General features: G+C 46.2%; 1 protein-coding gene across 3 annotated transcripts in view; it reads right to left on the reverse strand.

The window, feature by feature from the left end:
* Window positions 1-24,419, reverse strand: part of LOC135907512 (calcium-activated chloride channel regulator 1-like) — a 135,788-nt gene extending 111,369 nt beyond the window's left edge. For 2 of the 3 annotated variants that reach the window (XM_070520901.1, XM_070520900.1), the window contains exons 1-4: window positions 24,237-24,419; window positions 12,492-12,601; window positions 10,863-11,036; window positions 763-890 (exon numbers count right to left, since the gene is read on the reverse strand). In XM_070520901.1, coding sequence (XP_070377002.1) covers window positions 763-890; window positions 10,863-11,036; window positions 12,492-12,601; window positions 24,237-24,405 — 581 coding nt within the window. In that variant the 5' untranslated portion in view covers window positions 24,406-24,419. Of the gene's footprint in view, window positions 1-762; window positions 891-10,862; window positions 11,037-12,491; window positions 12,602-24,236 lie in introns of those variants that run through there. The other variant, XM_070520902.1, reaches the window with a different exon arrangement.
* Window positions 24,420-24,752: the final 333 nt, after the last annotated feature.

Raw genomic sequence — 24,752 nt, forward strand, 5'->3', positions numbered from 1 at the left:
AGCCGGTGATAGAAGGATGCTGTGCACGCCATTGACCCGCCTGCTGCCAGACGGCCGTGCCACCGACCTTGTAGAGAACACTCATTTCTTCTCAATTCTACACCACCATAGTTAGTTAACACACCTTTGCTCATTGCGGCAGTCACCCGCGTTACCCCTCTCCCCGTCAGAAGAACCCTACCCTACCTATATATGCTGTGGCGAGGAAAGCATGTGTCGCCGTGTAAAGGCAAGTGCACTTGTGGAAACAATTGCTCCCGCGTTAACCTTGATCTGATTTTGGTCATCATTTTAACAATTATAAACATCAAAAAGTCCAGTTTTTATTTCAAATAGCTGTTCAGGACGTAGAACCTACGGTGGCTACCTGACTACAAGCATATTACATCTGTTCTTTATTGCGCACGCGCATGTGTCTTTTAATAAAGCTTCATGAATGATAGGACCCTTCTGTATGTTTCCATAATTAATAAAAAATTCAGCGTCCTATAATAAACTTATATGAGTAGAAATTTACGGTTATAAACACTGCGACAGCACCAGACCCCAAAGATCATTGTGCCAAAGCTAGGTTTGCCTTTGCGCCACTGATTTGTTCTTTGAATCAGAGAAAAAAACAAGGACACAGGCCGGCCGCTGTTTTTTTCCTTTTTGCGCTGCCTTGGTTTCTCGCGCTGACCCAAAAATACATCTCTTCCAACTGGCCCAGCTCTCCACGTTACTGCGTCAATGACTGGCTCATCGTGAAGGAAGCACACGTACCCCATGAAGTCATCGTTCTGCTTGATGACGTCCCAGGTGGACTTGCCATTGCAGATCTTGTTGTGCATGTTAGGTGCAAACTTGTTGTGTCTATGGCTTTTGTCCTCCGAGTTACAAAAATCCTTTATCTGAAAACCAAGAAACTCTTTTCAGCAATAGAGATCACGAGCTATAACACGAATATCGCCCTTGAAGTGATGCCCATGAATTTATTTCGTATGCTTTTTTGCTAATCGAAACATAAGCGTGTATTTTGTTTTGTTGCCTGGTTTAAGCAACTGCACGGAAACCAAAACTGATGATTCCCAATGTAGGGTTTTAGTGGAACGCTTCCGCAAGGAGTTTCGCTTTGCTATTTACAATGCATGTTGAAAGGTCTATGTGGCTAATTGGTGATCCTTGATAGGCGATTGTTAATTCTCTGCGTAATTCTGGTACACAACAGAGCTGTTAACCAGAAACTCTGAAGCCGTAGTATAGGTGGATATACATGTAAGTAAATTCCTCTTTGGTTTGTTAATTGCAGTGGCGTGAGTGCCAGCTTGAAAAGCCACAACCATCCTTCTCAAACACTGCCACACTTTCTGGTGCAGGCTCGTAATGTGGAGAGCGCGGAGAGCAGGTCTGGGCAAAGATAACTTGCAATTGTATCGTGATAGAAATTACTCGGGCAGCAAGCACTTGAGATACAGATACAAGCTACTACCTGAATTACTGTATCCGGTATGATACTTCGCATTTGTAGGTTAAGGTTCATCGATAAGTTCACAAATTCCCAATTATAGATTGTCAGTGGGTCCTATATAAGCAGCATTGACAGAATCATCAGAACGCACTCGCACCAAGCCTCAGTGCAAAGAGGTCAGCACACGCTTTGTTTCAGCCCATGTTGACCATTTTATAATTTCTTAGCATTGCTTGCCTAATTTTGGCACAAATACAATACTGAACTCAACGTACCCTGCCTTCTTCAAGGATACCGAACGATATCTGCAGTGTCTACGTAATGGTACCATTTATTGTGATAAACCTTTAATCTCATCATTCGGATGGTGCGAACACCTACAAAACAATTATAAGCTTAAAACGTGCGTACAACATCTACAAAATGTTAGGTCCAAACAGCGAGGCATAGAACGGAAAAATTCTTGCCCCTACGTAATGAAGTTCAGAATTGTGTAAGAGATACATACCTCACATGGTAGGAACGTATCTATGAATATAAGAGTAATCACAAAGCTAAAATTCCGGTTCATGAGCAATCAGTATTTTCCTGGCACGACAAACATCCTAACAGTATCAGAATACAGCAAGTAATAATAAACCAGTTCCTGAGTTAGGCACTGTTGTGTCAGTGATTAGTTGGGGTTTCGGTTGTCGGATGCGGACGGGTGCAGCCGCATAGTGGTAGTGTCCGGAACTATATGTGAACGTTCCCCACTGTGCCGACGGGTGGAGCCGCATCCCTGGCAAGCCCTGGTGTTGGACAATCACATGGACAGTGTGTTCGAGCCAAGTGATGTAGTTTGGTCGCCATATCTCTGACAAGGCTACGTTCTTTATGTGTACTATGTGAGGAATAAAGTAATTCCCAGTATATAACAGGCACGACTTACAAAAAACAGACTTACAGCAAGACAAACTGCTATAGATTTTCCAACCAGCTCAGACAAGTACTTTTCTAACAATTCAAGTTTTGTTTCTATTTTTTTTTTCGGACAATTAAGTATAAAGCAAATTTTCAGTAATACTAGAAAAGAAAGGTAATAAATTGAGCAAACTCGGCTTCTGTAGACTTTTCTAAAATGCGAATCATGCTTGGTTCGGCATGAAATGATTGTTGTGCATCAGGTGTTCATATCTTCGTTGTGCTTGTATTCGTTCCGACACTTTTAAAAATCACTCGCTTCGTGTACTGCATTTATAATAGACAAGTGAGATTGCTTTACATGCAAACTGAATACATCATTGCACAAACGGCAACTTACAATTTGCAGGATACTTCGAAAATATCATACACATTTATTTATTTATTTACTTGCTCATTTATTTATTTATTTATTTTAAATACGTTCAAGGCCCGTAGGCGCTACAGAAAGGAGTGGTACATATACACAGAAAAAGAATGCAGAACAATGAATAAAATATTTGCTAATTGAAGAAATTGTGACCATAACACCAATTTCACAATATGCATTTCCAGAGCACGCGACAAAATGCATTATTGTTCAAGTAATTTTGGAACTTCAATGCAGAAAATTGTATTCGGTATTTCATGAAAAATATAACTATATCATGCCTGTAATGCTGTCACAAGATTTGCAGTGCTTATCTGAGAAATAGCACGTTCGAAATTCGTTCCAAAATGATTGGGCCTCGCAAAGCTCCTGATTACAATTATTTTTTTGCAATATTTTGTGCAATACGCGCACAAAATAATTAATAAACAGTACAATACTAAAATTGTGTCAGAAGTTATGTATTTTCATTTTCAGTGTAAGCAATGTTGCTCCCTCAAGTAATCGAGATTAATGTGGCGATTTGACAATATTTAAAATTCGTCTCCACTAAGAAAGACCGTGTGTGTGGTGTGTGCGTGTGGATATATATATATATATATATATATATATATATATATATATATATATATATATATATATATATATATATATATATATATATATATATATACATATATATATATATATATATATATATATATATATATATATATATATATATATATATATATATATATATATATATATATATATATATATACATATATATATATATATATATATATATATATATATATATATATATATATATATATGTGTGTGTGTGTGTGTGTGTGTGTGTACATACACACACACACACGTCGCTACTCGTCGCGCACACCTTGCTTGCCGCTTGCGCATTTCTGACTAGAAATGTACACAAGGGGCATAATGGCTAGCTGAAGCTGTGGTGGCTGGAAGCACAGTACCAATCGCTACGTCAGTTCTGCGCGTTGTAAAAAGATAGAACGGGGCCAGCAGTTTCGACATGGAAACAGTTCTAGCGAAGGTAATGTAAGGAGGAACAATGACCGAGTCATGGTGGTCAAGTGAAATGTATTTCGATAGGATGTCTGTAAGGGTTCAATTGAAGTACTCACTGATGCCATTGATAAGTTCATATTGTATAAATCAGACACGCATGGTGTCATCAGCGGCTTCGGAGAGAAACACACCACCCGCGAATGTGATCATCTGGGCCAGAGCACCACGCATCAAACGATATCATGCAGCAGAAAGTGCTCAACATGGCGTCGGCTAGTCCGCAGTAACCGCACCGCACTTGTTCCCTGATGTATAGATTCCGGATAGTGCCCGAGAAAATACAAGCCAACACGACCGAAGGACTCCCCGGTTTTATGGAGTGGCTGCAGGTGACCAGCGTAGAGCTGGAATGACTTTTGCGACGTTGGCAGACGTCGCAAGCAGTGACTGAACGTCCTACGAAACGGGGGAGGCCTGGACAAAAAAACGGAGGCGTGCTCGATCGTAGGTTCGAGATACGGTGACGCGTCCCATCGCTGATGCGTCGTGAAGATATTCCAGAACGGTAGTGCGGAGTATCAAAAGTGGAAGCTCAGAGCCGTTCGGATGGAGATTACGACGGTACTGAGTACCGTTGTGGAGCCCGAAAAGATATGCAGTATTATCGGCCAGAGAACCTTCAAAACAGTCGAACAGTGCTTTTAGGTGGCCGTCAAAACGTTATTGGTTGGCGATATCAAGGAATTGTGATATTCAGAAACCGCTAACAGCACTGTCGGTATTTCAGGGGTCAGATTCGTCACCAAGGTAACGCAACAAGCTGACAGCGTTTGAGTGTAAACGGCCAGACTTGTAAACCACAGAATATGCAAATGCTTTGATCCTCCAAGTGCCTTGCCCAAGCCGGCTTGTAGGATCCGTTAGGAATGAGAGCCAGCAGAGAGCTTTATGGTCAGTAAATACGCAGAAAGGACGACCGCAGAGGTAGGGGTGGAACTTCGAAACTGCCATGACAGAAGCAAGTCACTCTCCTTCCGTAATGAAGTAGTTGCGCTCCGACGGTCATAGGAGGCGGCTTGCATAAGCAATAACGCGATCCTGGTGCTGCTGTTGCTGGACTAGGACGTCACCTACGGCATGGCCGCTAGCAACTAAGCGTAATTTTTCGGGGCATCAGGGTCGAAGTGGGCAAGGATGGGTGGTGAGGTATGAAGATTTGTGAGACGAGAGAACGCGGCGGCTTCAGAAGTACTCCATGAGAATGTTACGCCTTTGTTCACAATTGAGGGGTCTGGCAATTGCCAGAAAAACGAAGAAAATGCAATCCTAGCCCTTCAAAACTTTGAAAGTCTGTGGTTGTCTTCGCAACCGGAAAATGTCGGACACCGCGAGATTTGTCGTGATAAGGCTGTACATGGGAAGCGCCGACGAGATTCCCCAGGCCAGTCAATTGATGGAGGCCAAAACGACATTTTCACGGGGTAAGTTGAGCTTCGCCTTGGGAAAAAAAAGAAGTATAGTTGTTAGACGCTCAATATGAGTGTGGAATCTTGGCGAGATGATCACAGCGTCGAAGTAGCAGAGACATATGGAGCGTTTAAAACCTCAGAGCAAGGTGTCCCCTATACGATCGAAGGTGGCCGGAATATTGCATGACCCAAAGGGCATCGCCTCAAATTGGGTTAGGGAATCGGGCGTTATGAATGCGTTTTTTTTCTCTATCAATATGCCAGTATCCACATCGAAGATAAATAGAAGAGAAATAGCTGTAAGCGTGGCGGAAATCAAGGGCGCCGTCTGCACGTAGGAGCGGGTAGGAATCTTAGTAATTTTACACAGACGACGCTAGTCTACAAAGAAGCAGCAGGTGCCGTCCTTCTTCTTAACCTACACCACAGGTGACGCCGAGGAACTGGAAGATGGGCCAATTAGACTTTTATCAAGCATTTTGTTAACTTCACATTGAATTACGCGGCGTTCAGACGCAGAAACTCGATATGGCCATCGCTCAATAGGCATCGCCACTATGAATGCTATGCTTGACCTTGAGCACAATAATTAAAGCGCGATCGTCAATTCGAAAATGCCTCATTAGGGCAATTAAACTTCGCAAGGCTTTCAGCCTGCGTATAGAACGGGCCCGCCACAACCTTTTTCGTATGATGGGATAGATGGCCGAGGCTGGCGTGAGGGGCCCGCTAAGCTCCGAATAAACATCAGTTGATAAAGTCGCCACTTGATGGCCGCCGAGATAATTAATGTTGGTAAGGCAAATACATTGCGGCAGAATTTGGTTTGCCTATTCAAAGTTAAAACAATGAATGCGACCCCGCGGTTGCCAGTAATAGCCAGCATGCCGTGATGCATGGTAATGCCATACTGCAGTAGAATGTCGGGACAAAGAGGGGCGAGGTACTCCCCATCAGGAGCAGGTGGGTAAGACGAGAATTGAATGCAAGCTAACGACTTTTGTGACAGGCGGCTAAGCCGGTGGGGCGCAAGTGGCACTGGGTGGGTTACAAGGTTCTGCGAAACTCGGCGACTGAAGGTGAAGGGTACTGCATGGTAGAGCAGTCAATAAGAGTGGAATGCGCGTAGAGAAAATCGAGTCCGAGAAATAGGTCGTGGGGCAGTAAGCAATCACGGTGAAGAGGGCAGGAGTGTAGGTGCCCGTGATGTTGATACGTAACATGTGCCTACAAGCAATAGGGGCAGTATGGCCATCGGCAACGGGGACAACTTTTGCCGACGCTGAGGTGAGGAGATTTCTAAGTCGCCGTCGGAAGGTAGCACTTATCATAGAAATATGGGCTCCTGTATCGATAAATGCATTCACAGGTTAGCCGTCAACGCCAGCGTCAAGAAGGCTTTGATTCGTAGGTAATGTGAGCAGAGGATTAGAGGACAGGGTCGGGAGCACAGGTTCAACTTCAGAAGCTGCCGTGCTCAGTTTTCCGGCTCGGTGGGGGGCTGGCAATAGGCAGCGAAGTTAGCCACGCGTGCGGGCAAACGAGACTGAAGGCGACGAGGTGATAGTGAGAAACCCTAGCGAAGGGTCAAAGCTGGGGCATCACCGGCAATGGGTTCACGTCGGATGGCATAGGGAACTATGCCAACCGTCGTGAATCAAATCTCGAGTCATATGGTGGGATGCCACCTTATTGCAACACAGGCAGTAGGACAATGGGTACGTCTTGTGTCCCAAGCGCCCTTACTCATAAAACACACCGTAGCGGATGGGCCTATTCATTCGTGAAGACGTAGGCTGAAATACAAAAATGTTTGAGTCAGCATTCTTGAAAAGATGCGGCTTTGCGAGGGGCCTTTTCTAATAAGAGTATGCAATGAGCGTTACTGAGGTTTGCGCATGGCTACATGTGCATTTTGCAGCTAAATCATTTATTTGAATATGCATGACGTAAACACATTCATAAAACACAGACATAAGAATCGTTCAGAGGTGTGGGAATCAGTACCGACATAATCCGAGTTGGTGGAGGCCATCGGCTGCGGCAGTGATGAGCGACATGGCCAATGCGACTGCAGTGGTAGCATATAGACTTTTAATCGGGGTACACCATTCGGACGGGCTGCGATATCTGGCAGAAAAGGACTGGCCGAGACAAAAAGGGCCACTAGAGAACTGAGAAACGCTGGATTTAGTTGACGAACACACGCAGTTGAGACCCATGTCCTCGAATTGACGACAACGGCCTGAATCATAGGCAGCGTGGTTGCTGGCCGTCTGGAGAAGTCGCGGTGAAGGTTAGCGAACAGACGGCCTCCAGGTCGCAGCGAACAATGCTGCTTACATCGTCACAGGTAATGAGCTGATGCGATCGGCACTCACATGTCTCCGCAACTGCACCTGTGTGATGTGCTGCGTTATACGGCGGCTGTTAGCTTGTTCAAGGTGACTGAATTCCTTTGTGATGGCATCTATAGTGGAAACGCTGCCAAATACACGCAAATGGAAAGCGTCATCCGCGATTCCTTTTAGTATTACGCACTTCATCTGCTTGAAACATCGCGTCGTCAGCTTTGCGGTAAAAAGCCAAGTGGTCTTGGCTGCGTGGAAAGTACGCCTCTGTAAATGTCTGAACGCGAGTCACAAGAGCCTCTTTCGCGGCAGCCTTGCACTCAAAGGTGTCGCTGAAGAGTTCGTGCAGCTTTATATTCCAAATGTTCCCGCTGATGATATCGTATTCATAAGTTTGGAGCCACACGCGTAGGGTGCCGCTGAAATAAAAGATAACATTGGCGAATATAATTGTTGGGTCCCACCTGGTAATAGCATAGACACATTCATAGATCTAGATCGATCCTAAAGGTAGTGCCCCTTCAGGCCACAACAGCGTTGCGACGGTGGGTAACCGTGACGATTGGAGCAATGTCACGACCCACAACCGTTGCTGATGCGGCTCTTCACCGGGAGCCATGGCGACAATAATAATAATAATAATAATAATAATAATAATAATAATAATAATAATAATAATAATAATAATAATAATAATAATAATAATAATAATACTTTTTGACACAGGAATTCCGCCAGCACTAATACATAAAAGGCATGCCAAAGGAGCATTGGGCTTGAGGGGCACAGCCGACATACAGCGTTTAACACAATGTAGTGTCAGGGATAACACAAGATATGCAGAAACATTAACAGGCACGGACACAGAAGAGAAACACAAACAGCAATGAGGAGGCAAAAATGAAAACAAACTACGTATCCTGCGCTGAAAAGTAACATGACGCAGCATTCTTTATACAGAGCAAGAAAACATACATCAGTCGTTTGTATATCACATAAACACTATCAATTATCCTATTGACAACAGCCAACAAAAACAATCGAAATAGGAGCCAAAAAAAGAGACAGGAATATACATATGAGATCAGCAGGGAGCAGGGCACTGAAAGAATACAAAAGTACTCTTTGCACGCTCTATTCACATACATCAGTAGGTGTATAATGAAACAAATAAATCGATGTATTTGCTCCAGTACCATAAAGGTATGTAGGGTTTCAATACACAGGAATGAACCGACCGCGTAACGGATTAGAGGTTAATGCGACGAAGAATTTGTTTTAATTTATATTTGGATTTCGCGCGAAAGGCACTTACTGGTAGCTTATTGAGAGAGGAAGGGATGAAATAATTACGAGTGCGCTGACCGTACTTGGTAGATCAGCGAGGCACCCGAAAACGCTCTTTCGGCCGGAGACAACGAGCAGGAACATATTCGACCTTGTATTTGTGCGACCAGAAATGCCTCAGGATGGCCGTTTCCGTTAGAAGGGCGTTAAAATCTGGCAACCTTAAGGCTTTGAAAAGGTCGATGCCGGTGGTTAAACCTAAATCATAACCAATAATTTTCAGAATAGATCGAAGGATAGAGCTGACTCTATTTTTCCATCGAATCGCGCAGTGGCCGTACACCGTAATCCAATAGCGAAGCATACCGTAAACCAATGCTTGCAAAACAATTTTACGAACGGAGAGTGGCATGTAATATCTGATATTGTATAATGTACCTGAAACTGCACGTAATCTAGAGCATATATGGGCCACATGCGTATTCCATGTGAAGTCACTGTCGTGGAAAACGCCGAGGTATTTCACTGTTGAAACATGTGGAACGGGTGAGCAGGTGCAAGGCGAGCAAGAGGAAGAGTGCGCCAGTAATGGAAGGCTTAAACTGACTTTCTTCAAAGGATTATGAAAACAAGCTCGATATACCGGCCGCTTCGGAGCTTGGTGGTGGCGGCGGGGTTCGCAAGCTTCCCCGTGAAAGCTATGCGTGGAAAGACACAAACGAAAGAGGCGATTTACGCTGTATGTAAGCTGGAACGAGATCGCCAGGCGGACACAAGCTTGGGCCAAAAATGCAGACACCTCATCGTCTTTTTCGCTGTGGCCCATCTCTCGAGCATCTGTTGATGGTATCGTAGTATTATTTTTTGCAACGTCTATATATGGATAACTGCTCGTACTCGGTCGTCACGCATATATAAATACCGTATACTACATCAGCATAACTCTCGCATGCACCTTAGCACTAAAAACACATTCCGCACTGCACTGAATGCCATATAATGCTCCGCATATCATGCACAGTTCCGTTAAGAGAGTTACCACCTAATTTTTTTTTTGAGCGCAGTTCTTCGGCGCCCGTTCCTGCGTCTAGTGTCGACGTTCCCGGCGTAACCGGGCGAATGAACGCAGCAGATGAAATAAGAAGGCGGAGCGCAATGTTGGATGAAAAAAGCGGACAGAGCCAAGAGAGCGCGAGGACGAAAGCGAAGGAGGAGGGGGCAGTAGAATCATACGTCAGTAAGGGGAGGAAGAGAGTATGGTGAAACCTTCAAAGGTGCCGTGCAGGTCGCGCACTGCGGTGACTATTCCTACGAGATGACGCCAGAGTAGCGCACGCCACCTGGAATCTCTCTGCGGCCGTCGCTATGGATTGCGCCCACGCGTTATCCACACGCTGTTTCACGTGATTTCTCCATATAAGCGAAGCAGTGGCTCCACACTTCGTTCCGTTTGCAGTGACGCACTAGACATTATCCGCACCACCCATTATGTTGGGAAATAAAAACACCTATATAGCAATGCTCAAATTTCACATTAGGGTGTTTCCTAATCCTCTGGGAGTTCTTATCATCAGTGACGCAGTGCGCTTACGAGAGAGCATATTGGCAGCGGCTGGTATAATGGGCTCCTACATTGCGCCGCGCAGACAAAAGTGCAGCGGGACCGGCCCTTCGCACTTACACACTTAACACTTAACGTATTAGGCATTTTGTGCGGTAGGAATAATTGTCTTACACACATGTTATAAGTTGTTTTTACACATTTCAAGCCTTCTGCCTGTATACGAACTTCTCAAAAAGCAAAATGAAAAAAACGCGAAAATGATAGAAGCCGTCTTCTGTTTATCTCCCAGGAGGCAAACAGCATGCTCTATCAAACGTTCCGTCGATCATTATTAGGGTTGTTATTAAAACTATATAGCTGATAGAAGTAATTACAGAAAACTTACATTCTCGAGACGTGGCAGGTACATGATCGACGATTTAACGGGGTCATCTTCTGGTTGAGTTGCCACGACGACGCAATCTTCAGTGGCATAACAGTGGTCGTGAAATTCGCACATATCTTCATTTAGAATCTGATGCTCAATCCTATCCGAGCAGGAGTTCCAACGTACCACTTCCTGGAAGCAAAAGAAGGCATAAAGTGGTAGCACAACAAAAATCACAGACACGTTAGCGTGACCAATGATTGATAATGGCGCTTCGCAGAAAAAAAAAAGCCCTTGGGTTCACGTTACATTAGACCTGACGAGATTTAGGGCAGCGTGCCATTTCCTCCAATCACTGTGCCACGGATTTCTCACTGAAGTAATGGAATATGAGAAGACCGTTTTCCAGCTCGACAAACGAGCGACAAGAAAACTCTACTTCATTTCACATCTCGTTTGCAGCACTTCCGAACATGCGATGCGTATACAGATGTGCAATGGTCTTGCGCAAATGAATATAGTTCCAGGATTAACTGTGTGAATAATGACAGTATCAGAGAGTTCAATTTTAACTTGGCGTGTGATACGTTACAGCGATATCACATTTGCTCATGCACTTCATAGCACAAAATCCGCAGCCGCTGAATAAAGGACACGGCGTTGATAAAGAGTTTTCCAGCGGCATTTGGTCTTCACATTGGATAAGGCATCCTGCAGCTTCCACGTTCTGCAAACGACTTCCGAGCTGTAGTAAAAGCATGCCACTTTGCGCATGCTTCACAGAGAACTATGGTCGAGCTTCGACATGCTATCACAGCTTGCAATGTCAAGATCAAGACTGGTAGTAATCTAGCTACCTAGTAATCTTGCTATCTAGTATTCTAGGTAGTAATCTAGGGTGGCTGTTCCCCCCGCCTAGAAGACGCACGTGTGCTCAGAAAGTACAGCGATAAGAGTGTCACGGAAATCTTTGGGGCCTTTTTAATAACTCAGTCAGGAGCCACTTGCGTAAGCGTCCCCTTCTTCATCTCTTCGCGATAAGGAACTCAAATTCCTTAAAAGTTAATCTGTTTCGATTGTGTAGCATTTGGTATTTAAAATTTGTGTAGCTTTACGCTAGTGGCTCATGCCCACCAAGAGTTTATTTGTGGTGAATCGCCTTCCCTTTCTTCCTTTCTGTCTATCACCCCGCTGCGAGTGGCATATATTTGTGAGACCTTCTATAAAGGTCTTGGCAGTCAGCGCTTGACCCGTGCTCTGTCTTATTAGGCATTGTTTAAACTGCATAATACGCGGTGCTGTTTCAAGCTTCATAAAGCCATGCGCGACAGTTTAGTGGCGGTCGTAATGAGTCAGTTAGTTGCGCAACTTTCTGTGGGATTCACGAAGAAAAGTCCATCATTGGAGGCCATGGATCAGTATGCATGAGATTGACCTGGAAGGTTTGCTTTGCGATGAAGAATAAATCTAAGTCAATTGTCAGAGGGAATTTCATTGGGAGTCAGTGAATCGATATGGCGCCAGTACACGCTTTTATACAAAGGTAACTAATATTTGGGTAGGTCATCTCATTTCTATACATAATATGTGACCTAATATAGAAGCGATGCATTGCGCTACAACAAAGAATCAAATGCTGGGACTCACCTTATTGCAACACGGGCAGTAGGACATTGGGTACGTCTTGTGTCCCAAGCGCCCATACTCATAAAACACACCATACCGGTAACGGGCCCATTCATTGACGAAGGCGTAGGCTGAAATGCAAGAGCGTTTGAGTCAACACTGTTGAAAAGGTGCGCCCTCGCGAGGGGCCTTTTCTAATGAGAGCATGCAATAAGGGCCACTGATGTATGCGCTTGACCACAGCTATTATTTGCGAATAAATGATTCAGTTCAACGTAGATGACGTACACGCCTGCATAAAACAAGCGACATTGTGATTTACATGGTCGAAGTCACAAGCATCGTTTACACTCCTCCAAATTCAGCTATTACCGTGCCCCTCTTTTTCAAAATGTTATTGCAGCGCTTACACATATGGTTTTTCATTGTGCTCTAATTTACTGCTGAAAGGGAGATAAACCGGATAAAAGTAATTTAGACTTTTCTGATACCTATACACGGCGTTACAATGTCATATGCCCTTGCTTGGGTCTACTTGCAGACTACAGATGTAGTTAAATTCACCTACACCGTTCCTAAAGTTGTACACAACTGCCTGTTTTCGTCAGCCAGAATACGCATCGACCGTCTGGATTATCAATTGAAGATCGGACAGGCACATTATAGATTGGGTCCAGAAAACATATCTAAGCATATGCCATTCCCACTTTGTTAACACAGGCACTCGACCTTGTTCAATCACATTGGGGTATTGCCTTCGCCCTTACAACGATGACGACGTAATCGCACTGACTTTGTTTCCTCACAATCTCCTTCACGGTACCCTCACCAATGTGAAAGTCGTGAGTTATATCATGTTTCCATTACCGCGCAAGCTCAACGGCGAATATACACGTTTGTATCTTCTTGCCTGTCATGACCAACACTCAACCATCCACAAAATACGGAGCTATACGTAGGTCTAGGTTAAAAACAAATAAAATTACGTGGTTTTACGTGCCAAAACTACGGTCTCATTAGGAAGAACGCCGAAGTGGTGGAGTCAGGAAATTTGGACCACTTGGGGTTTTTTAACGTGCACGTAAACCTAAGTAACACGGTTGTCTTCGCATTTCGCCTACATAGAAAATGCGGCCACTGTGGCCGGGATCCCATTCTGCGACGTCATGCTTAGATGCCCAATACCACGGCCACTGAGCAACCACGGCGGATACACCTAGTTTCCAAATCTCGGACTTTTTTCATAAGGCGGTCCCATTGTTCTTTTCCGAGCTTTGCGTTCTGGTGGAATAGTTTCGCACATCTCGCAGTTTCCCAGTTTCACTGACCTGCTCCTCCTTTTTCCATTTTATTGGCCTTTCACTTTTTATGTGTACATTGTTTTTCTTTTAAAATTGTGCTCATTGTTTTCTGTACATTTATTTCCATGTAGCCGATTTTATTTTTGTTTTTCATGCGCGTGTCAGCATTCGGTCCTAAGGTTTGTTACTAGGTACGCTATATGAATGAATGGATGATTTATTATTTATTTATTTATGGATTGATCGATTATTATTGCATTGTGCTTTACGATGTATCATAGTTCACACGTTGTTAAACTACCTTTCTCCTCTTTTTCTACAGTATTTGCTGGCGCCTGGTAACTACTCTGCACAATAGTGCGTTTTATTCATTCTGTTTGTTTTTTTCAACATTTATTCGCAGGCAGATTTTCGTTGTTATTGTTTTTAATATGAGTGTAACCCCCCCCCCCCCTAAACCAATAGGGTTTTTTCTGGGCATGGTAAGTAAACAATGTTTGATAGATTGAAATCCATTAAATAATTTCATATAACAATGGTCAGTGTGACCTCAGTGAACGTATCGAAGCCATCACGACACGTAATTCACAATATTTGTCGAGGTGCGTGCGCTCTTGGCTGTTGTAAAAAGAACGCTGAACATGTGTTCCTTGAACGAAATGTCGGTGTTGCCTGCAACACTGCTGATGCCCGTGCAGAGCATTTCTATTATGCATTTAGTTTTCCAGACACTTCAACCAAAAGTAACCTTCCTTAACAATGCGGCACTGTGGGTACGCGATGAGCCGATAAAGACATTCTTTTAAAATATATGAAGCACCTCAAACCATGCCATTTTTTTGGCGCTGACGGTATCCCTGCGCACTCGTATAGGATGCATGGAAGCATACTTGTCTCTTTTCTCACATGCATACATAACAGTTCCCCAAATTGTCGTACGTTTCTTGAATATCCGAAGGTCCCATGGGTAGTGCGCGTACGCAACTCGGGTGCTGTAAGTGCTTTAGTAACTACCATCCTATAGCTATCTTCCGCACTGCGTGAAAAATGCTCGATATTCGATTTCATTTCACGCTTTATATTCATGCTAAGCGCATTTTCTACATCAACAGCATCGCTTTGTGCCAGGACGTTTCACAAGTACAAACTTGCAAGCATTATCACCGATGCTTCCATTGTGATACCTAGTAGGAGCAAGTTGGACGCTGCTTATTTTGACATATGTAGAGCATTTGATGTAGATTTCGATGAGCTGTTCATTAGAAACCTCATGCAAATGGACATACCTTATTCGATAACTGCCCTAGTATCAGATTACCTAAGCAATAGGTAGTGCTTCATTGGCATTATTCGAGAGACCTCTTAGCTAAGAGATCACAAGCAAGGTTCCTCCATGATCCTTTCATGGCCCTCATCTAGTCTTACTGTTCGTAAATGACTACGTGAGCAATTCAGCACTCTTCAATCCATATGTGTGCTGACCACTTAAAGCTGGTTAACGCTATCGAAAGTGTTGACTACATTGACCTCGAGAAATGCTTTTTTTTCTTTGCTTTCAAACTGGTACAGAGACAGTAAGCTCCTAGTAAGTGCTTCCAAAAATATAGTGTTGTTACACGCGAAAAACCCCATGTGAGATTTACCTAAACCTTTCGTCGTGCTCCACTGCTCAGGGTTGATGAGATGAAATGCTTTGGTGTGTAATTCGACAAAACGCTAAGCTTCTCGTCACACGTGAAATATTCGGAACAGGGTGCCCTTCGCGCTCTTGGTATTGTTTCTCGTATTTATGATCACCTCCACTCCCCTCTTGGCTTTCTGAAATTTTATTCTACTGTGTGTTTTCCACTACTGGAGTATGCTTCTGGAGTGTGGGGTAGGACATACAAATTTAATTCTCGCTTAAGTGTATGCTTCCAGAATAAATATTTTCAAACACCCTTCCGGTAACCGTTAGCCAGCCCTCTAAAATATACCTAAACTCACAATTAAATAATCAAAATGTGTAAAATTACACTTTCAGTTCCAGTATACGGCCCTCCATAATAATATATATTATCCGAAGCTTCTTGACGATATGCAATTTTACCACCCATAAATTAAAGAAGCAACGTTCCGTGTTTGCCGCACGTCATTTCTGCATTAGTTACTTTCCCTAGGGTCCACTAAAAAAAATGCAGTAATTTTTCTGCCTCGACTGGTTAATGTTGATAATCATGGTGCAGGGCTAGCACCCTTTTACCTCTGGCTCCTGCTCTTGTGTTTCCCTGTTCCTTTCTGCTTTCCAATATCACATTGTTTAGGCGACCACATTTCCCTACTCCATGTTTCATCTCGAGTACTGCAACACCATATTTCCCAAAAAACGTTCCTTCGTAACGTCTTTAATGCAAACCATGAAAAACAACCAAACGCTCTTTCCTTGAAATTGGTGTAGTCTAAATTCTTGATATTGTTGCGTGTGGAAAGACACAGACAGAAGAGGCTATTTACTGGCTATTTACACTGGAGCCAGGCAGCCAGGCCGACACTCGGTCGCGCCAAGTGCACCGACCAACTTCATCATCCTTCTGGCCGCGGCTCGTTTCTTGCGAATCGGTCGATGATAGCGTAATACTACCTCCCCTCCCTCCCCCCCCCCCCCGCGGTGGCAACAAGGCGCGTGGAGAGTTGTAGGGCTTGACTTGGGCGAAGTGGACAATGTCACTGGTTGTCACAGCGAAGGATGTAGTGGGCGTGGCTAGAACGATTTCATAGACTTTGCGGAGCACGCGATGTGGACCTGTGTAACAAGAAAGGAGTTTTTCACATAGGCCAACTTTACGCGAAAATGACAAAAGCAACGCTAGACTGCCGGGCACAAAATGGAAATCATGGGGACGGAGGTCGTAGCGTTGCTTCTGCTTGTCTTCAGACACTACTAGACGAGCGCGCGCAAGTTGGCGAGCGTGGTCAGCATGGGCGATTGCATCGCGGGCATAATCGCTAGTTGAAGCTGTGGCGGACGCAAGCACAGTGTCCAGTGGTAGCGTTGGTTCGCGGCCATACAAGAGGTGAAACGGGCTAAAGCCAGCAGTTTCGAGACGGGAATAGTTGTATGCAAAGGTAATGTAAGGTAGAGCCAGGACCCAGTCACGGTGGTCGTCGGAAACGTATTTGGATAGCATGTCTTAAGGGTGCGGTTCATGCGCTCAGTGAGGCCGTTCCTTTGGGGATGGTAGGAGGTGGTAAAGTTACGCCGTATTGAGCAGGCACGCATGATGTCCTCGATGACTTTGGCCAAAAATGTACGGCCATGGTGTGTTAGCAATTGACGCGGAGCACCATGCATCAAAATAATATCATGTAGGAGGAAGTGCGCAACATGAGTTGCGCAACTAGTCGGAAGAGTACGGGTTATGGCGCAGCGGGTCGCGTAGTCCACCGCGACTGCAACCCACTTGTTTCTTGAGGTAGATTCCAGAAATGGACCGAGAAGGTCTAAGCCGACCCAATGAAAGTGCTCGGCAGGAATGTCGAGCTATTGCAGGCAACCAGCGGGGAGCTGGGAAGGCTTCTTGCGTCGTTGGCACACTTCATAACCAGCGACGTAACGTCGTACTCAACGGGCAAGAACCGGCAAGAAAAAACGGCGACGTACACGGTCATAGTTTCGAGGCACGCCGAGATGTCCTGCCGTTGGTGCGTCGTGGAGCTCTTCCATAACGGTGGAGCTGAGGTGTTTAGGTATTACAAGTAGGAGCTGAGAGCCGTCCGGATGCAGGTTACGACGGTACAGAGTACCGTAACGGAGGACGAAGAGGCGTAGAGTAGCATCGGCCGGAGAGTGCTCAAAACGGTCGATGAATGCTCTGATGTAGGCGTCACGGCGTTGCTCGTCGGCGAAATGAAGCAGCTGTGATACAGAGAATACGCAAGAAGCACTAGCAGTATTAGAGGGGTCAGAGTCGTCAACAGGGTAACGCGACAAGCTGTCAGCGTGTTGGTGCTGGCGCCCAGACTTGTACCCCACGGAATATGAAAATTCTTGCAGCCTCAAAGCCCATCGACCAAGCCGGCCTGTAGGATCTTTTAGCGAAGAGAGCCAGCAGAGAGCATGATGGTCAGTGACTACGGAAAAAAGGGCGACCATAAAGGTAAGGACAGAACTTCGCAACCGCCCAGCCTACAGCAAGGCATTCTGGTTCCGTAATGGAATAGCTGCGCTCCGATGGTGTCAGCAATAACGCGATCCTGGCCACTTGGCGCTGGGCTAAGACGGCACCTACGCCATGACCGCTGGCATCTGTACGCGATTCTGCAGGGGCATCAGGGTCGAAGTGGGCGAACATGGGTGGTGGGGAGAGAAAAGTAACGAGACGAGAGAAGGCGGCGGTTTCTGCAGTACCTCACGAGAACTGTACGCCTTTCTTCGAAAGATTAGTGAGGGGTCTAGCAATTGCCGCAAAATCTTGAATAAAACGACGAAAGTACGAGCATAGCCCTATAAAACTTCGAACGTCTGCGGCTGTCTTCGGAACCGTATACGCTTTGACAGCGCGAGTTTTCTCGGGATCAGGCTGCACTCCGGAAGCGTCAGCGAGATGGCCCAGAAGAGTACATTGCCGGTGGCCAAAATGACATTTGGCGAGGTAAGTTACAGTTTCGCCTAAAAAAGATAAAAGGGAGAAAAGCCAGTGGTGTGATGGCGTGGCGAGTTGCAGGCAAATGTCACACAAGGCAAGGTGCTGTCCCAGTCACGGTGGCTTGAAAAAACGTATATGTAGAGCGTTGGGGTCAGCGTGCACTTCAGGCGCTCGGTAAGCCCATTGGCTTGGGGATATTAAGCAGTCGTTTCGCTGTGACGTATAGAAACATGAACGAATAATGTCGTCGACGACTTGGGACATAAATCAGGGACCACGGTTGTTCAGTAGCTGTCGAGGAACGCAGTGGTGAATAATACCATAGTAAATGCGAAATCCTGCAACGTTAGTGGCATAGCTTGTCGGCCTTGCCCGCGTCATAGCCCCTCATGTCGCGTAGTCCGTAGCTACGGACATTCACTTGTTCCCAGTCAAGATGTTGGGAATGGCCCGATGGGATCAAGGCCGACGCGGTAGAATGGGAAACCGGGATTGTCCATGGGCTAAACCGGATCGGCTGGCAGCACTCACAAGCAACAACGTATCGACGAGCAGAGCGGCGGAGGCCTGGCGAGAAGAACCGACGCCGAACGCGATCGTACGAGTTGCACCGAGATGTCCAGCGGTGGGGCCATCATGAAGCTGTTCGACAACAATGGAAAGGAGTGTTTTCGGAACAACCAGGAGAAGATCTGGGCCATCGAAGCTGGAGTTGTGTGTGTATAAGATTCCGTGACGAAACACGAATAACTGTAGGGAAGGGGCAGAGTGATGAAAGCATAGACGGTGGATAATTGACCGCAAATTGTCATGGAGCTGCTCGCTGCGTCTGTCGGTGAAATCCGTATCGCTAATACACAGAGGTCCGAATTGTGCGCTGACAAGACGAGGAGGATCCACAGTCTGCCAGACTTGTAAGTGACATAAAAGCAGTATTCTTGCAGTTTCAGTGCCCAGCGACCAAGACGTCCAGTCGCATCATAGAGGGAAGACAACCAGCAAAGGGCATGGTGGTCTGTGAAGACTGAAAAGGTGTGGCCGAACAAGTATGATGGAAGGCGACTGGCATAGGCGATGGAGCAGTCGGCCTTAATTTTGCTGCTGGGCGAGAACAGCGCCGATGTCATGTCAACTGGCGTCGATGCGAAGTTCAGTGGGGGCTGACGGGTCAAAATAGGCCAAGATGGCTGGTGACGTAAGTAAAGTCGGTAGCGTGTGAAACGCAGTGGCCTGATGAGGACCCCAAGAAAATTGCGTTTTCTTCTTCAAGAGTTAAGTAAAAGGACGGGCAACGTCGGCGAAGTCCTTGACAAGACGTCAAAAATAGGAGCACAAGCCGAGAATGCACCGTACGTTTTTAGGCTGTTTCACATGGCGTGATTGGGGCGAAAAACATCGTTCTTCCGAGCACGTCGCAGAGCGATTTTTGCTGACGGCTTTCACATGCGTTTGCGGCAGCGCGATTTCTGTCGCAGCGATGCGCAAGGCTGCCTCCTGCGCACGAAGTATGTATGCCTACATCGTTAATTAAGAACAACTCGGAAACTAGTCAAATATTCGAGTTTTCCTATTATTGTTGGTAATAGAATAGGTACATCATTTTTTTAATGTTTAAAAGCGTTTAGTCTACACGACGGCTTGCAGATAGGGTGAGTGAGGCGCTGCACAAATCGCAAGTATGAGCGTGCGGTTTGAGCGGCATCGGTGGAGTGGTTCCGTTTAGTACACTCTAGTTTCGTTGTTACTATGGTAGCCACAACCTTTTTTTCCTGGATGAGTATTTGCTTTTGTTGAAGAACAGTTAAGCTACTATTGAATGTGCATGTACAAGTACCTGGCGCAATTTGTAGTGATGAACAGGTTGACGATGGTGGCGATGACGTGGGTACGTGCCTCATGTTGAAGCGGCTTCCTTCTCTCGACCTGCATAGCGTGCGGCTTCTCCTTTTAAACGGTAGGAAAATGTTTATGAAGCTCCTAAGCCCCAAACGCTGGCGGGCACTGACTATTAAAACATAGCTAAAACTGGCACGCTACATTGCTCCACAGAGCTATCAACGCGCGGAAAAACAGGAAAGCGCCTATTTTGAAGGCGCTTTTTTTCGTCACACATTGCCACGCCCACATCGAGCCGATCGCTGCGACTCAGCGATGGCGCAACCAGCTTGTTGCAATCCAGTCGAGCTGAGCCCACGACGTCGCGGCGGTCGCTGAGCGACGGAATTCGCTGTGTGGCTGATTAAAAATGGCGCCAGGTGAAACAGCCTTTTAGTGGAAAGTAGCGTAGGGAAGTGCTTGACAAAGCGTTTTTTTCTGGGTCAGGTTGCACGCCTTCAACACTAGCAAGGTTGCCAAGCACAATGATATTGAAGCGGCAAAGACGGCATTTGGCAGAACTGAGCTGAAGGCCTGCTTGCCGGAAAACTTCAAGAACTGCCGACGAGTGGCTAAGATGGCTTTTAAAGGTCGGCGAGAAGACTATTACATCGTCAAGGTAACAGAGGCATGTTGACCATTTGTATCCATGATGGAGGGAGTCCATCTTCCCTTCAAATGCGGTTGGGGCATTACGATGTCCAAAAGACATTACCTTGAACTCGTAAAGCCCAACGGGTGTTAGAAATGCGGTCTCTTCATGACCTTGATCATCGAGGGATCCTGAGGTCTGTATCTTGACCTCAGGTTGATAGAAGGGAAGTAGGGAGAGCCGTGTAAACAGTCGCGCCCGCGGCACAGGGTAGACGTCCTTGTGCGTTACTTTATGCGGTGGTAGTCTATGAAGAAGCCCCAGCTGCCCTCTTTCTTCGTGACTTCGACGACTGGTAATGCCCTTGAACTGCGTGAAGGTTCACTGTCGTCTTTAGTGAGCATCTTGTCGACTTCACACTGTATGGCTTCTCGCTCGGCATAGGACACGCAATAAAGACGTCGTCTGATTGGGCTGGCGTTCCCAATATTGGCCTTATCACTTACCACAGATGTATGTCCCAAAGGATTGTCATAAAAAGGAAAGATGTCGTGGTAGGAGTACAATGTGCGCCACATATGGGCTGCCTGGGCACGAAGGAATACGCTATCACCTTGTCAATATCACCGTCGAAGAAGGGGAAGAGGCCGAGGACAAAGACGCGTCGATGATTAATGCAGAAACGACGCACTCATAGATAGGAGAGAGTGGGCTAGAGTCATGACGCTTGGGATAAGTTGCATGCACTAGCGAAAGTCCAATATGGGTGGAGATGTTCGATTATTCGTAACTCTAATAAGAGTGAGAGGAAGTGCGACGTTTTTGGCGAATACGGCGTCAACAATCGGTGTCAAGATGTAATCGCCATTGGGAATGGGATAAAAAGACCGTAAGTTCACATACATAACGGCTTGAGGAGGTACACGAACGTAATCCACTGAGCACGAGCGCGCTTGGCGTGCAGAAGGAGCGTCATGGTAGCACGATTGGTAGGTAGCTAAAGAAAGACGGTTGCACACTCATTAAAGCAGAATGGGCATGGAGGACATCCATACTGAGGTTGAGTTCGTGGGAGAACTTGTCGAGCACGGCAAGTAGTGCGCTTGTGGATCGGTCAGCAGCAGTTATTCGAGTGGAGCACATCCCTTGCGCGGGAAACGTTCCGCCATCGGTGACACGAAGTAACGGTACTGCAGGTGGAGTTAGAAACTTCTTAAGAGGGCGACGAAGCTCTAAATTCAACACTGTTATCTGAGCCCCAGTATCCACTAGAGAAAAAACATGTGCATCACCCAGTTTAACGTATATCAGGTTCTTTCTGGTCTGCAGTGTGGTCAGTGGATTTGGCAGGCGAGTTGTCAATGCACCATCACCTCTGGGACCTGCATCGTCTAATCACCGATGTCGAGCGAGGGGATTGGGGCGAGTGAGATGATTGGCGACGAAACAATGGCGAACGAGACTGGTGACCACGTGGAGAGGTTGAGCGACGATACTTCATGGAGGGAAAGTCGTCCCAGGTGGTTTGGGGAAGCTCGCGGTAGGGCAGAAATTGACCACGATTCATGTCAGGGCGACGGTTGTACCAAAACGGCTCTGGATACCAATACCACCGGCTGTACCAATGACGGGCCACGCTTCCTATACGACGGCAGTTCAAGCAAATGGGACCGTCATCAGCAGTCCTCCCCTCTGCTGGATTGCGAGTATTGCAATTGCACCTTGGGCGTGCGAAAGTGACGGACAATGGTTGCTCGGCTGGTAAGGGGCTGCGGCGTATAAAGGCTCCAGGCCAGCGTTGGAGAGCTCCTTATGAACGCCAGCTTGGGCTAGGCACCATATGAGAGCTATTTTCACAGGTACGGCCGCACGTAGAAGCAGCAGACACAGCGTCAAGGGACCCTATAACGTAAAACTATTCGAATATGTTTTATTCCAATCTCCTGACGTCAAATTTGCTAACCGCCGACGCAAGCATCAGGCGATCTCCAGGAGGGTTGTCTCAACGGAGCAACCATACGCTCTCCTCGTTCACAGGAGGTCACTTTTGTTTGTTTGAAGAACATATAACACTGCCTACACTGAGAGGCCTGTCTTATCTAATTTGCTCACAAGAGGTGAGGAGGTCGCTCAACTGGAGAGGGATTCGATGGAGACGAGTCACTGCACTGAAAATCGATGACCGAATGAAAAGGGTGGTGCCGGCCTCTGTGATGGGTCCGCTTTCCCTTTCTCAGCTTACGGTGGCTGGTCGACAATCGCGGCGTCATGCAACGGTAGCTTAAGGATGATGCTAAAACGAATATTCTGTAAAAAAGAGTTGGCAGAATGAAGCCGTAAACGTTCTTAAAGTGTTCGAAAACGGTACACGGCCGCACAAAAAGCTTTATTAGACGCAAATAAACCTATGCTCTCTGGCAACTGCGAGTAGCCAGCTCCTGAGCAATCGGCGGCAGCCATCTTACATTACTTTCGGAATGGGGCAGCCTGCGGCTATTCAGAAGAAAAATTCAGTTTTGCCCGGCCTAATAGTGGGTCTTTAACGCGTACACGTCACTTTGGCGGGCTGGGTTTTTGCGGTTTTATGAAGTCGCATGACAGGGAGGTGAAGTGGGTGCTGTCTGAAACCTTTTGACCAATCGCCGAGGGCTGATGGCCAAAAGGCGTCGAATCAGAAATAATTATTTTTCTATTGTTCAGCCAAATCATGCATAATCAGTGCTTACACGTCATATCAGATGGGGAGCTATCACGATTTTCGTGACGTCGCGTGACAGACAGGTGAAGTGGGGGTGCTCCAAAAAAGTTTTCGACCGATCGCGGAGGGCTGATCGCAGAAGAGGAATAGAAAAGTTTGAAATAGTTTTGCGTTATAGCACCCAATTTCACTTCGGATGATCTTCCCGTGATCTATGGTGAGCGGCGCCGACGGCTCAGGTACTTCTTTGCACGACCACATTGCTGCAGCATTCTAATGTCGAGCGAAATGAAGGACAATGCGTCGACGTGTCGCGGCCTCAAAGCGCTTGTACTCTTGCATGATAGCATCGACGATGTCGTAGTTTTGCAGCATACCAGATTGAAGACATCATCTGCTATGGCCTTTAACATGTGACACACTTTCTCAGACTCCGCCATACTGTCGTCGGCTTTGCGACAAAAGGCAAGCACGTCATATACGTAAGTCAGCTATAACTCTTTTGCTGTCTTAACACGAGATACCAGCTTCTTCGCTGCTGCCTTTCTACCTGCACACTTGCCGAACGGGGAATGCATCTTTTCGTTGCATGAACCCCAGCTCCCAATTTTGTCTTCGCTATTCTCGAACCACACCTTCGCTGTTCCTTTCAGGTAAAACAATTTGTTTGCTTACATGTTCGTCTCATCCCAGTGATTATTCTTACTTGCACGCTTGTAAAGGGGTAGCCAGACCTCGATGTCGACATTGCCAGTACCGCAGATTGTGCCTTGGTTTTTAGCTGAGCCAGGAGGACCGCTGTCGTTGCAGTCACCTCAGTGGGCGCCGACCCCTCTTCCGCCATCGTGGATAAAGGCAAGCGTCGGCCACTGCGGAGGTCTGTTGTTCCATGTGGGCACCCCGCACCTCCCACCAAATCCGACGTGGTTGAAAGTAGGCAAAAGGGATAGGAAATTGTATTTACAAAATATATGCAGACAGTGACGACTGCAGACTTGATGGTAGAACTACAACACGAGCGTTGCTCTGATCATCGTCTTCACCGTCTTTACGGCACTTTCTTGAATGCTCGGCAGGATGCGTGTTTCAGTGCGTTGGAATAGCGCGTAGCAATATTACAAATCTTATTCGGCGTCTCGCAAACATGTAAGAAAATAAAGAGTTGCCATTTCAGACACCCTGAAAACTGGG

This window comes from Dermacentor albipictus, chromosome 6 (assembly GCF_038994185.2).
Source record: "Dermacentor albipictus isolate Rhodes 1998 colony chromosome 6, USDA_Dalb.pri_finalv2, whole genome shotgun sequence".
Lineage (NCBI taxonomy): Eukaryota > Metazoa > Arthropoda > Arachnida > Ixodida > Ixodidae > Dermacentor > Dermacentor albipictus.